The 13,495-nt window shown below is 37.3% G+C and overlaps 1 protein-coding gene and 1 non-coding gene across 2 annotated transcripts in view; both read right to left on the reverse strand.

The window, feature by feature from the left end:
- Window positions 1–536: 536 nt before the first annotated feature.
- LOC109439559 (uncharacterized) overlaps window positions 537–13,495 on the reverse strand; it is a 42,640-nt gene continuing 29,681 nt past the window's right edge. Inside the window, exons 10-14 of the mRNA XM_088797861.1 lie at window positions 11,190–11,265; window positions 6,372–6,551; window positions 5,107–5,177; window positions 3,718–3,933; window positions 537–2,199 (exon numbers count right to left, since the gene is read on the reverse strand). Coding sequence (XP_088653987.1) covers window positions 1,468–2,199; window positions 3,718–3,933; window positions 5,107–5,177; window positions 6,372–6,551; window positions 11,190–11,265 — 1,275 coding nt within the window. The 3' untranslated portion in view covers window positions 537–1,467. The remainder of the gene's footprint in view (window positions 2,200–3,717; window positions 3,934–5,106; window positions 5,178–6,371; window positions 6,552–11,189; window positions 11,266–13,495) is intronic.
- On the reverse strand, window positions 3,675–3,796 carry LOC141568766 (U5 spliceosomal RNA). Its single transcript, XR_016021233.1, has one exon. It is a non-coding gene; the product is annotated as a U5 spliceosomal RNA (small nuclear RNA).

Here is a 13,495-nt window from a genome sequence, read left to right on the forward strand (position 1 = left end):
CACCACATGCATCAATTCACCTTCTTTTCCTCTCATGGACACACTGCTGTTTACTGAATCCGGGAAAAGACACAGAAGGTATTATCCCTAATCACCATTAGGTTACTTAAACAACGGATTCAGCCCCACTCTCCATGCTCCCCTGATGAACCTGAGGAGTTTTACAATCTACTGACGTCTCAAAGGGAAATGGGTATGTCGGTGGGACTAGTGGTAGCATAATCTACATTCTGGAAAGTGTCCCTCCCTCTTCTTTATCTCAGGCTGAGATTGACTTCAGAGGTCCTCACATATGCAATCCTCTGCTCAAATCCTTCCTAGAGATTCCTATATCTTAGAAGAAAACGACCTCATTTCAATGGTCTTCAGGGCCCCAGGTAACCTCGCCTCGACCTCCCTGCCTGTTACACATGAATCCTGCCTCCCCTCACTTGTCAGAAAATGGAGATCCAATGCCAAATTAATAAACCACAGAGAGCTACAATTCTCTTTGAATTGGACAAACTTACTTCCAAATGATAGTAATTGGGCCTTGTGATGAGAAATGAATAAATTATGTGTAAAAATATTGAAAGAAAATTAAATGTAGCAGTGGGAAGATTAAATCGCGTATACTTTCGCTAAAACCCAGCACAGTTGTCCCAAATTGTGATTTAATGAAAATTTAACTGCCTTTAAAGAGTTGAGCGATCATAAGAGTACATTACTTTAAAAGGAAGTATTTCCATATGTAAGGCAAATTGACATGAATATCAACCAAATTATACCAACTAAAATGTACAAGAAGCTACTGAAGGAAAGGTGCAGTATATTGAGGGACAGCGTCTACAATTCGGTTCATCTGGGAAATCAACAATTAACTGTCTAGGTAATGCATTGAATTGAACCTGAATCTACAAACATGTTAGAGATAGGAGCATTTCCATTGATCTGCTTCATAACGGTATGACACTGTGGTGACAGGAAGATTACAAGTACTATTATAGCAGTACACGACTAAACTGCTAATGTCAATCTACATCTAGTAACAAATTCTACCTTAGAATGTTAAGGGCAACACAATGTCTTTCCTCCAAGTGAAGCACCTCACACATCTAATTTTTATTTGCTGGATACAACATATGCTTTTACGTTGTTACAGAAAATACCTTTGTAGTCTATATATTTTTAATATTCAACTACATTCAACATTTCACCATCATCAAATATCTGAACACTGAATTTTCTTTCAGGTAATTTGAAAACTATTTTTCTTTCTGGATACTTACTTCTCTTTCTGCCCTAATGTTTTCATGCTGATACAGTCTTTCATTTAAGTGAGTCCATTCATTGAGTAACACCTTATTTCTCTCCTCCAGCATACAATCTAGTTTCTCAGTTTGAGCTTGAAATATTTTTATGATATCCTGAAACTGGTCTTGGATACTAATTACTCTTTTCGTTGTGACTTTTGTTGCGAGCATCATCTCATTGCTGTTGAAGCAATGTATTTTCACTTTGTAGGTGAGAACACCTCTTCTCTAGGTATTCCAGCTTTCCAATGTATGTGTTCACTTTTTCTCGTTCACTTTGATACATGTGTTCAATTTCCTTTTTGTGACACTGTGTTTGGCTTAGGTCTCTGTGAACACGTTCTAAAACCAAAGTCATTTCTCTAAGAGCAACTCTTGTGTGATGGCACTCAGTTTCTAGACTACTGAATTTACTATCAGCTTTAGAAAGTTGTTGAGAAAGAATCTCATTGTTATCTTTTAGGTTAGACACATCAAAATTCATTTTGTCCCGTAAAACAAACCATTCCTCTCTTGCTCTCTGGAAAGCAAGCTGTACGCCTCTTTTAGATTTCTGACTTTGCTCAAGACCGTGGATAGCAGTAGCCAGTCTAGAATGGTAGGATTCAACTTCTGTTTGCAGTCTTTCTCTGTTTTGTTTTTCACGCCGCGTTTCAGAGGTTAGTCTTTTATTCTCAGCTGTCAGAACATTCAGCTGTCCATTACATTGAAATATTGTTTTCATTAGTGTTTCCTCATTCAGTTTTATTGTCTTTTGAAGATGGTCATTCTTTTCTTTTGCAATTGCAATGTCCTCAAAATACATTTTTTCCATTTCCTGATACGCATTTTTAACCCTATCTGTTTCCAGTCTTAGTATGGCAATTTCATGCAACAGATCTTTTTGTTTTTCATGACTCTCAGAAACCTAAGTAAAAGAAAAAAAGACTTGTAACTAGCCCTCAGTGAAATGATGTATTGTGATATCCTCTGAAATTAAAGAAAAACCTATATGTTTATATAATGAAAGGTTGTAATAAATGGATATCCCACTGATTGAAATAAATGGATATCCCAAACCTCCAACTTTATACAAGCATAAATTCTCCAAAGTTCAAAAAAAATTTTTTTTTTAAAATTAAATTTATTGGGGTGACAATTGTTAGTAAAATTACATAGATTTCAGGTGTACAATTCTGTATTACATCATCTATAAATCCCATTGTGTGTTCATCATCCAGAGTCAGTTCTTCCATCAAAAATTTAATACAAGAGGCTGACTGAATCCATGAAAGTGTAAAACAGAATTTTCAAATCATAAGAGAATTTTAAGAGTCTCAGATTTGGAAAAGATACAAAATGAGAAGGCATAAATGATTAAGAAATCTCACTTTAAAAAAGAGTTTACATTCGGAAAATATAGCAAATCCAGAGTAAGAGTATTAACTCTGCATATACTCGGACAGATTAAATTTCCTAAAATTCTTTTTTCTGATATATTCCATAGATATTCTAATTTTCCAGTATTTTCATAGTCAGTTATGAAAATTATATCTACTAATAACTGATAAATCTAGGCATTGCACTAAGCTCTTCTCGTTAGTTATCACAATCTGAAACAGAGAAATTGAAAAGATGAGTAAGTTTAGGATTTCCCCCAGGACTTCTGACTCTACAATAGTGCTCTCACACCAAACCACAGTGATTCCTCTAGTGTAAATATATAAATTGAAGAGGCCTTAGAAATTCATGAGATTATTTGCTGCTACAGTAACTTTTATTTCCTCTTCATAATGTTTAAAGTAGCCATAAATATAAAACGGGAAAATACACTAGGAATAAAACACTCATCAGTAAATTATCACTTGATATATGTATGTATATCATGGCATACAATCTTCTTCAAAAGTTCATTGTACTTAAATAGGCTACTACTTGGAGCAAATTGTTCCTTTTCTCAAAAGGAGGAGAATGAATGTAAAATATGGTCTGAACTGGCTGTACATTAGCCTCAATGGAAATGAAAACTAACCTCTCTATTAATACAGCAAGGGGATGAAATCACTGCCGAAAACTGGAACATCTGTTGATAGTAGCAATAGTTTTGAGATTATAGAAAGCTCATAGATTCCTACAAAAAGTGTTAAAGCCTCCACTATGGATGAGGTCACTGTGAATGTCACCACTTGTCTGTTGGACATAGAAGGATTTGAATCAAGAATATCATTTACTGCAATGGACCAAAAATGTCACTCCACATAAAACACACACACACACACACACACACACTTTCACACATGCACACAGAGATACACACAGACTCACAAACACATACACATATACATATGCTTTCAAAATCCTCAATATTTCCCATATATACAGTGTTGGTTTTTAAATATATACACACACAAATACACATGTGTTTGAAAATCACTAAACAAAATACCTCAGAGTTCATTTTCTTTCCACAGAAATCTTTAGTAAAAGGTGAAAGATTTATACGATTTGGAGAGAAACCAGAGTATAAAGAGTTCATTTTCTTAACATCTATTTCTTTCTCCTTTTGTTTGCAAAGGTCATTAGTCAGAATTGCATCTTGCAACATTCTGTCATTGTGCCCTGGAGAAGGTCTCCTCTGAGTGTCATGTTGCTCTAGTGCCACCTAGAGAATCGAGTATGAACAAAGAAAAATTAGAATAGAATTAAAATTTAAGTGTTAAACTTCTTAATCGATGTTTACTTACTACCAAATTACTGGACTACAACTAGGAAGTGGCAGATAAAGTGCCTCAGTCTAAATTAAGAGAAAAACATGAGCCCGCCAATCTAATTCTGTCCTTGTTTGAACTAAACAATTCGTTAGATGTTAAATCCACCCAAACATGAATTAGTAGATGATTGTTAAATGTTACAGAGGCTTCCTCCCTTAAAATATGTCACCCCACCATATCTTAATTAGTGAGTACCTGCCATGAACCTAACAACATTTTTAAAGATTAATAGCTGGAGAAGAGGCAAACTTTAAACTATTAGGAGCCAAAAACATTTACATGAAGCAGAAAGAGAAGCCAATTTCTAAATTTTTATTCAAATTATATACTATGAAAGGGTTATGCATTCATAGAGTTACCTGTTGCATTCAGTTCCAATTGATTCTAATACCCACTGAGGTGAGCAGATAAAAACAATGAGTAACATTGACCGATTTCCTACACCAAAATGAAAAACTAGAAAGTGAGTGTTTGTACCCTAACAACAGAAGGTCTCATCGTGCAGGATGTGGTTATCTTACTTAATAAGCAGTTGAGTTGATTTCATGACCCCGTTCTCTCCCTGAATATAGACTCGGAAGTCAATTACACAGAGGTCCCAAGGCAAAGTCCATCTCTAACCTCGGCCTTAGTGAGTAGCCATACAAAACTCCAAACTTTGAACCACTGAGAATGATGAATCTTTTCACACGAGTCCAACTCAGTGGTCAGCATTTGTACAGTGTTCATAATTTCAACTGTTTAATCCTGTGATTCAATAACTAATGGTACCTTCTTTATCATGTAAGGAAGTTAAAACAACAAAGAAGGAAACAATATTCAGGACTTTTTTTTTTTTTTTTTTTGCCTCAGTTCCAGGAATAAAATTGACTTACAAGAAACTATAGATTCTAACAATATTTGAAGTTTTGGAAGCAGTTCAAATGTGATGAAAATAATATTCAATTATGACCTATTGACTCTTAAAAAGCTAGCTTGAAAGTTAATTTCAATGGGCCATGTTACGTTATTGAGGCATTAAAAACAACATTATACTAGAAATTTAAAAGTAAATTTTCACATACATGACGGTGGTTCTTTTCACTTCCATCAAGCCTCACTTGCTCTTTCTCTGATTTCATGCTTAAATGTAGTTCTGTGGATAAATCTATATATTAGATAAAATGAACTTCTTAGGACATTTAGATAAAAACTATAATCTCTATAGAAACAAAATAACATTTTATCAATTGAGACTTTAAATTAAGCTTAATCTTTCACTGAACATTGACTTAAAAAATACTTGTGATTATCTAAAACTTCAACAAACCATTTGAGAAATAACAAATGTCACAAAGTTGAAGGCATACAAACATGTCAAAATCCATTCACAAATTCATTCACCCAACTTCAATGAAAACACAGTCAGAAACAAAACAAAACAAATAAATACCAGACAGACATATCAAGTCATGATGTACTCTGTTCTCTACTTCCTAAGAGTACCTTTGAACAACACCCTAAGATTCAATTGCAACATCGTTCAGTTTCCGGAATTTATGTTACTGTTTATGCCTTTGTCAGTGTACACCTTTCCTCATATCTGAAATGTTTTCCTCTACTATTCTGACAAATTTCCTTTAATCTTTGAGGATTCAGCACTGGGCTTTAAGGAAGAACCGAGATAAGAGGGGACCGACTATGTGGACACAGCTGCGAAGGAAGTACAATGCAGCAAATTCTCAACAAAATCCATTACGGCTAGAAAAGTCCACTCTGAAGTGCATAAAGCCATAGAAAATCCAAGAAATATTTTAATATTTGGTTTCAGAAGGTGCTTTTTCAGTTACACTAAATAGAGTTATAACTGATACTTGGGAATTAACTCAGGGCTATAAAACTAAAGCTAAGAAACCACGTGTCCTCTCAGTGGGCAATCTTTAGATCTCTTCCTACGTTTCCCATCTGCTCCCAACGTTCTACATATAATCCCCCTGCCCACTCCCCAGTGTACGCTAAATGTTACTCTAAAGGAAATCATGCTGTCAACTCATTGTCTTTCTTATTTATGTATATGTTACTGTAGTTACAGGAAGAATGCAAATGTCTTGCTGAAAGGTATTCCGTTTGGATATCTGTTGAATAAATGGAGTGAATATAAAGTAGATTTTGCCACAAAATGACTTTTGGAAAGTCAGAAAACTATGGTGAAGCCACACAGAGGTGGTCTAGGGTTAAACTCTTTCTGTTTCTTTTTTTTTTTTTTTTTCATGTTCTTTGCTGTCTCTGTTTCCTGGTAGCTGTGATTCACACAAGTCACAGAGCCTATAATATCCTAATAGAAACACACCTCCAATATGAGTCTTTTCTTTATCTACTAAGATCATGTGTCCAAACTCTGTGGATGCTGACAGATTTTGTGTCATTGAGTGTGATGCACATGGACATTGATCATCAACTTTCCAATCCCTGGATATTTCACGAGTGTCATAACTGAAGCTCAAAGCAGTAGGGTCCCATTCTGAAGAATCTGAAAATAAGTTTTCATTGAGTAAAATGGAAATGATAACACAAATTTGACAATTGTGTAAAATTTCCTTCTTCAGATAAGCAGTCCCATGTCCTCCCTTTCCCCAAACACGCTACTCCTTCATCGCACATGTTACTTTAGGTGTCCTATACCTGCCATTCACATAGATAAGTTCAATTAAATGTTGTCTCTCAGCAATTTCTGTTACATAATGTGTTTCAGGTCAAAGCTTTGCTTCTTAATAGTTAAGATTGTTCAGGGTATGAATTTCTTTGTTATTATCAAAAGTTATGTCCAACCATCTATTTTAAGTTTAAATATGCATGTAAAACATGGGTTTAAAAAACTTTTAATGAATGGTACCACTTCAAATAAGAGACCACTTATTCCAAGGAAATGGTCTTTTCTAAATGCACCAATATCTTCAGAATTCATCCTTTAAACCTCAGACAAACAGAACTTCATATGACAAATGACAGCCTTGGGTGATCTTACTGCTTCCAAGGAAATATAGGATCAGATTAGGTCCAAACTAGCTACCTCCAAAGGGTACAGAGTGTCACAAGACAGAAAGGAAATATATAACAAAATTATTTTCCTTTTATAAAAAACAAAACTCTCAGATTAAGTTTTTAAGACAAGGGCAAGACAAAAGAAATGACTGTAGAGGTGAAGCTTTAAAGCCTGTTTCTTCATGAGGAGTAGCTTCATCATGTCACATCCATGAACCCCGTATGGGGCTTCCAAAGGTAGTTCTCAATGTCACGCGACAGTCCCTGAAGTCCCAAGATGTATGAATTCAGGGGCCTGAAGAGGTCAAAACTACCTTCTCAGGAATACTTAATGTCATTTGCCATTTTCACTCTCATTCTCTTGATCAGTGTCCCATAGAGTGTTCCACAGCCATGGTAACATCATAGCTCTAGTGGTTACTGGGTCATCTCTCTAAGGGCGAATGGAATGTGCCTGACGGGTGTGCTTGCATTTTAAATTTTCCTGTTATAATTTCTAATATTGTAAATAGCGTGTTTCCCCAAAAATAAGACCTAGCTGGACAATCAGTTCTAATGTGTCTTTTGGAGCAAAAATTAATGTAAGACCTGGTCTTATTTTACTATATTATAAACCAGGTTTTATCAAACATAAAATAAGACCAGGTCTTATATTGATTTTTGCTCCAAAAGATGCAGTAGAGCTGATTGTCTGGCTAGGCCTTATTTTTGGGGAAACAGGGTATCAACAGATACTCCCAATTTACACAAAATTCATTGGAATTCCCAATAATTCTTTCTGGGTTTTTTTGTTTGTTTGTTTGTTTGTTTGTTTTTTAATTTTTATTGGGTAATATTGGGGGAACAGTGTGTTTTTCCAGGACCCATCAGTTCCGAGTCAAGTCAGCGTCTTCAATTTAGTTGTAGAGGGCGCAGCTCACTGGCCCATGTGGGAATTGAATCGGTCACCCTGTTGTTCAGAGCTCGCACTCTAACCAACTGAGCCATCTGGCCGCCCCAATTCTTTCTGTTTTTTGTTTTTTTAAATTCTTAATAGTATAAGAGGATCCTAAGGCCCAAAAGTTTCACAACTACAGTTTTCGAAGATTGTGTCTACCAAATATTCATTATGATTAATTACTCCCACCACTTTAAATAATCAAAGATACCATAAGTGCGCCTGCCCGCGCACACACACAGTCTGCTAATCAGAACATCAGGTTGGCTTAACGTCATCCATATACAATACTAACACGACGTGAAGTTAAAACATAGTCGAGGGCCGGCCTGGTGGCTCAGGTGGTTAGACCTCCGTGCTCCTAACTCCGAAGGCTGCCGGTTCGATTCCCACATGGGCCAGTGGGCTCTCAACCACAAGGTTGCCAGTTCAATTCCTCGAGTCCTGCAAGGGATGGTGGGCTCTGCCCCCTGCAACTAAGATTGAACAGGGCACCTTGAGCTGAGCTGCCTCCCGGATGGCTCAGTTGTTGGTTGGAGCGCGGGCTCTCAACCACAAGGTTGCCAGTTTGATTCCTCAAGTCACACAAGGATGGTGGGCAGTGCCTCCTGCAACTAAGATTGAACACAGCACCTTGAGTTGAGCTGCCTCCCGAATGGCTCGGTTGGTTGGAGTGCATCCTCTCAACCACAAGGTTGCCAGTTCAATTCCTCAACTCCTGCAAGGGATAGTGGGCTGTGCCCCCTGCAACTAGCAACGGCAACTGGACCTGGAGCTGAGCTGCACCCTCCACAACTAAGACTGAAAGAACAACCACTTGAAGATGAACGGCACCCTCCACAACTAAGATTGAAAGGACAACAACTTGACTTGGAAAAAAGAAGTCCTGGAAGTACACACTGTTCCCCAATAAAGTCCTGTTCCCCTTCCCCAATAATAAAAAAAAATAAAACATAGTCGACATGTTAGAAACTTAGGTAAAGGGCAACATTCAAATGAGCATTTCAGAATACTGGAAAAATCTCTGTGTGTGATAATTAACTTCTGGGAACTCCGATTAAATAAGGAATTCCAAACTGGGAAATTTAGGGTGTCAAAACAGAAATAGAAACATCTCAATTAAAGCACACTTTTTTTAATGTCTTTTTCTTATTCTTGTAAACATATTTTTTCTCAAATATAGATACAAACAATGACATCTATACTATTTACATCAAATCCATCAATTACATTTGTAAAACGAAAAAAAACACACAAAGGAATAAGTAAGAAGACTGTGAGCATGTCAGAGATAACATTTGTTTATCTGAAAATGGATTAACGGGAAACCTGAGGATAGAATCAACAGCATATCTTGACTGCAGTACATCAGAAACATTTATACCATCACGCTACAAGTATTTATCATGTTCTTCAATTTCTCCTGTAATTCAGGAAGTACACACTTGTGAGGAGAGTTCTGTTGAATGCATAATGCATTTGTCAACAGATGAAGTGTTATGAATCGATCAGCTGGGATACGCAATGATAGAATATCAATTCATAAAAATATTCATTACTTTCCACACCAATGTGGCCTACTAGTATGCCTACACTTCTTGTATCCTCTACTTTACAAACATCACAAAGTTTCTTGATCTGCTCATGCAAGAAGCTGTATCAAAATCCTCTAAGAAATGATGTAGAATGAACCTTCAATATGAAATATGATATTTAACAGGAAAAATTAATTTAACAGCCACAGAAATATTAGACATAAAAAATCTTTTATATTTCAAATTCCGTGTAACATTTACTGAAAACAACAACTTTAGAACTTAGGGAATGAACTCTCTAATTTCTTTTGTGTCCAAACTTACTTTCCTTTGGTATCTCATGCTAGACTTGAAAGGACTTTTATGAACTGGCTATCTTATCAAAGAATTAGCTCCTAAACAAACAACAACCATGTGCTCTACTCAAACTCATCTCATTGGAATAACAAACACCAGTGTAACCTATGTATCTTGGATGCCTGAGAATCCTGAGGAGATAAATGAGTGGCTACAGTTTATCCCGTTCCAGCACTTCCTCCTGCTTCCAGGATTCTCTGGAGCAGCAAGGATCTCATCTGTTTCTGGGCAAATACACTGAAGCCTTCCAAATGAGGTCTCTCACATTTCCTCATCAACTCCAAAAGGCAAAAGCCTTTCTCATTCTTTCTGTGGATTATCCCAACCACTTTTTCTTTCCTCTCTGTTTAGTACTAGTATCTTACGACTATCACTTCTATGTCTTCATTTTGGTCATAAACATGGTCACAAAGAAACACAAAATAATGCTGTTCTTCGATCCTTTTATATCATCAACTATCTGATGCCTCTTCTTCCAGATTTCTCTGAAGAGAAATCAGCACCCTCTGGCACAGAGCCTGGGCTGTGGACCAGCAACATTGGGGTCCCCTGAGCCCTTCTGAAACATGCAGATATAAGACCTGCGGCTATCATTTCCCCCAAATATGCAACTGCATTCGGACTCATGGACTTTCTCATGGACTTTTGGTCAGGTTATTGCTTCCCATAACTGACCCCGCTCCCTGCTTCATTCCAATGCTCTTATTTTGCTGTATATGATACTATCCTATGGAGTAGCAGCGTTTTGTATGGCATTAAATTATATACATTTACAGCTGACCCCATAGGCTTAAGTTCATCGATGGTGGATAAAATAGAGCTCTACGTGGTCACGTACCTCAATACACAACCGTGAGGAAAAGAGGAAGAGCTGGGACACGTTTTGGTACCGAAAACTCACTTTCTGTTCTTCCCACATTTCAAAAATTCTGTTCTTCTTTTTTCTAAACAAGTATTTAGTACCTTACACTCTGTATACATGCTTCATTTTCCATCATTGACTCCCTACAATTTCTGCCTTTGTCATGCTTCATTCCCTCTTTTATTCTTTTCCTCTGCTTTATTTCCTGACTCTCCTTAGGTGTCAGAATATCTTGAAATGGAGCAAACAACTGAGCTCCTATGGTTGCACTCCCACTTGAATCTGCTGTTGATACCTAAGCACTGTACAACTTTGGTCCATTTCACTTTCTTTTCCTCACTGGGCATTTAATAGGTGATTTCCTTTGGCTGTCAGACTATGCATGTTTTACATCAACATTCAGGTGAATGACTTTTTACACCACCCAGGTCTTACCTTCTACTTGTTGAACAAGTACAGCAGTGAACAGGGAATGATCAGCATATGTCCCTGGACGTAGCTCAGGAACACTCTGTTAAAATTTATACCAATCGTGAGTTGTATAATGATTTCTAATCCCTTCTAAGAACATGTCTGAGTTTCCCCCGTTAAAAGGAATTAGACTGAACAATAAGACAAGCATGTCTTGGAAACCAAACCATTTAAACAGAAAAGCCTGGAAACGCTGTCTAGATCTGCCTTCCCTTTTGTCTTCATCTGGCTACTGTCTGACTCTAAGTGAGCATTGAAGGCCAGAGGAAATGCTTTCTCAGACACTATGCCGAGGTCTATGCTCACTTCACCGAGGAACTAACTTCAAACACCTAAATCGACTTTGCTGTCCCCTCCCGGATGGGAGGACACTTTGACAGTAAGTATGTACACAAAAACTTAATAAGTGTGCTTGATCCAAAATTTAAATATTTCATCTGTCAGAACTGCTTTACTGCAAAAATGAGATGGTTGACCTGATAAGACACCTTGGTGTATGTCACACTGCATCTAAACAGAACAATTCAGAATCTACTGTGCTTTGGTAAACAAGGGCTTGGAAAAAGTTACTATTTAATTAAAATTTTTGATAGGAAATTGGTTCAATAAAATAGTAAGGAAGTAAGAAAAATACTTCTTTAAATTTACAACATCTTTGAATAATAGCCAAAAATTTTACACAGTTATGCAACTCTTCAAAAAATGATACTAAGTTTTCCTTGGGGAAAAATGAGAACATTTATTTATTAACCAACTAACATGGGCCAAGCACTTATTATGCACATTTTATTTCTCTTCTACACAAAACAACAGATATAAGAATGGTTTGATGATAGTTACTGTTCTGCCTGCTTCCTGGCCTTTCTAAGACATCAGGGTAAGTGATGAGCAGATGTGACCCACTGTTGTCTCTGTCCAACAGATTTTGCTCCTAGACCTTCACAGGTCTGGCTCCTTCTCATGCTTCACTTGCCAGCTTTTGTCACACGCAGAAAGGGGGTCTTTTCTGACCCCCTTAATTCTACTCCCACTCCCATTCCAACTATAAACTCCCTCTTATTCTCTAACCTAACATTCCCATTTCCTTTACAGGAATCACATATTGTTTACTTGTTTTTCTGCTCCTACTGCTACAGCTTAACCCCTCAACTTCTACATTCAGTGCCAAACCGCCGGCACATGGATGGTGTACAATAACAGAAATTTGTTTCAGGTGAAAATTTTTAAGATCTCATTAACAAGGCCTCACCTACCAAACACTACAGACCTTTGCTGCGTGGCCAATCACAGTTTCCTGAACCCTAACGTCCCTAATTAGAAATCCACATGCTCCTTCTGACTTTCCCGTTCTGTTCTTGACACTACTGCCTTTTCTTGTCCTTCATGTTACAGAAAGTGTCCCCGATATTAACAAGTCACTACAAGCCACAGTGATCATTGTGCCTTACTTTTCCACAGCACCCTTTACAGTTTACAAAGTGTTTTTACATTTGTTACCACACTTGTTCATTACACATAGATGAAAGGTAGGTACGAGTACTGTCGTTATGAATGAGGTCTGACATTGACAGGTTAAAAATTCTCCCAAGATCCCATAGCTAGTAAGTGACCAATCCAGGATGCTAACATGTTCCTAAACTTCAGATACACTGCTTGTACCATTAGGCAGCAGATGCCCATTTCAAAAATCACACCCTTCCTGTCTTTCCTAACCTGAGCTGTCACCTCAGATTAGCTCATCATTACTTTGTGCTCATATTACTACAAGTATGGTTTTCAGAAATTTACTCAATGCCTGCTATTTTAACTGAACAAACAGCGTGGAAGGCCAGAGCACATACTTCCACAGACACAATACTTATGCACGTGCACATAAAACTAGCACTCATCCAAAGTGCTGTTCGTACAATCCTATCTCCTTATTACTATTTGTGGGGAGCCATGGTTAAAGCTAATTGCAAGCCTTAATGGCTCTGCTAATGCATAACCGGTTTGTGCTCCTGAGGCATTGTCTTTGCCTGCACCTGGAGGGTGCTTACGAACTGCTAAGGTATGAAGTGGGAACAACCAGTTTCAAGACATAGTGATGCTAATCAGGGTAATTGATGGATTCTGTCATGGGACAATCGTTTTGGGGAGTTTCAGTGATTAAGTAAGTTTCTGTGAAAAAGTTAAAAAATCAACTGTTAATGATGTAATGCATTTTTGTGATTGTGAGCTTGCACGTACTTAAAAGGTATAAATTCAGCAGAGAAAATAAACCTGGTGCT

This window comes from Rhinolophus sinicus, chromosome 4 (genome assembly GCF_057876585.1).
Source record: "Rhinolophus sinicus isolate RSI-liver-muscle chromosome 4, RSI-T2T, whole genome shotgun sequence".
In the NCBI taxonomy this organism is placed as follows: Eukaryota; Metazoa; Chordata; class Mammalia; order Chiroptera; family Rhinolophidae; genus Rhinolophus; species Rhinolophus sinicus.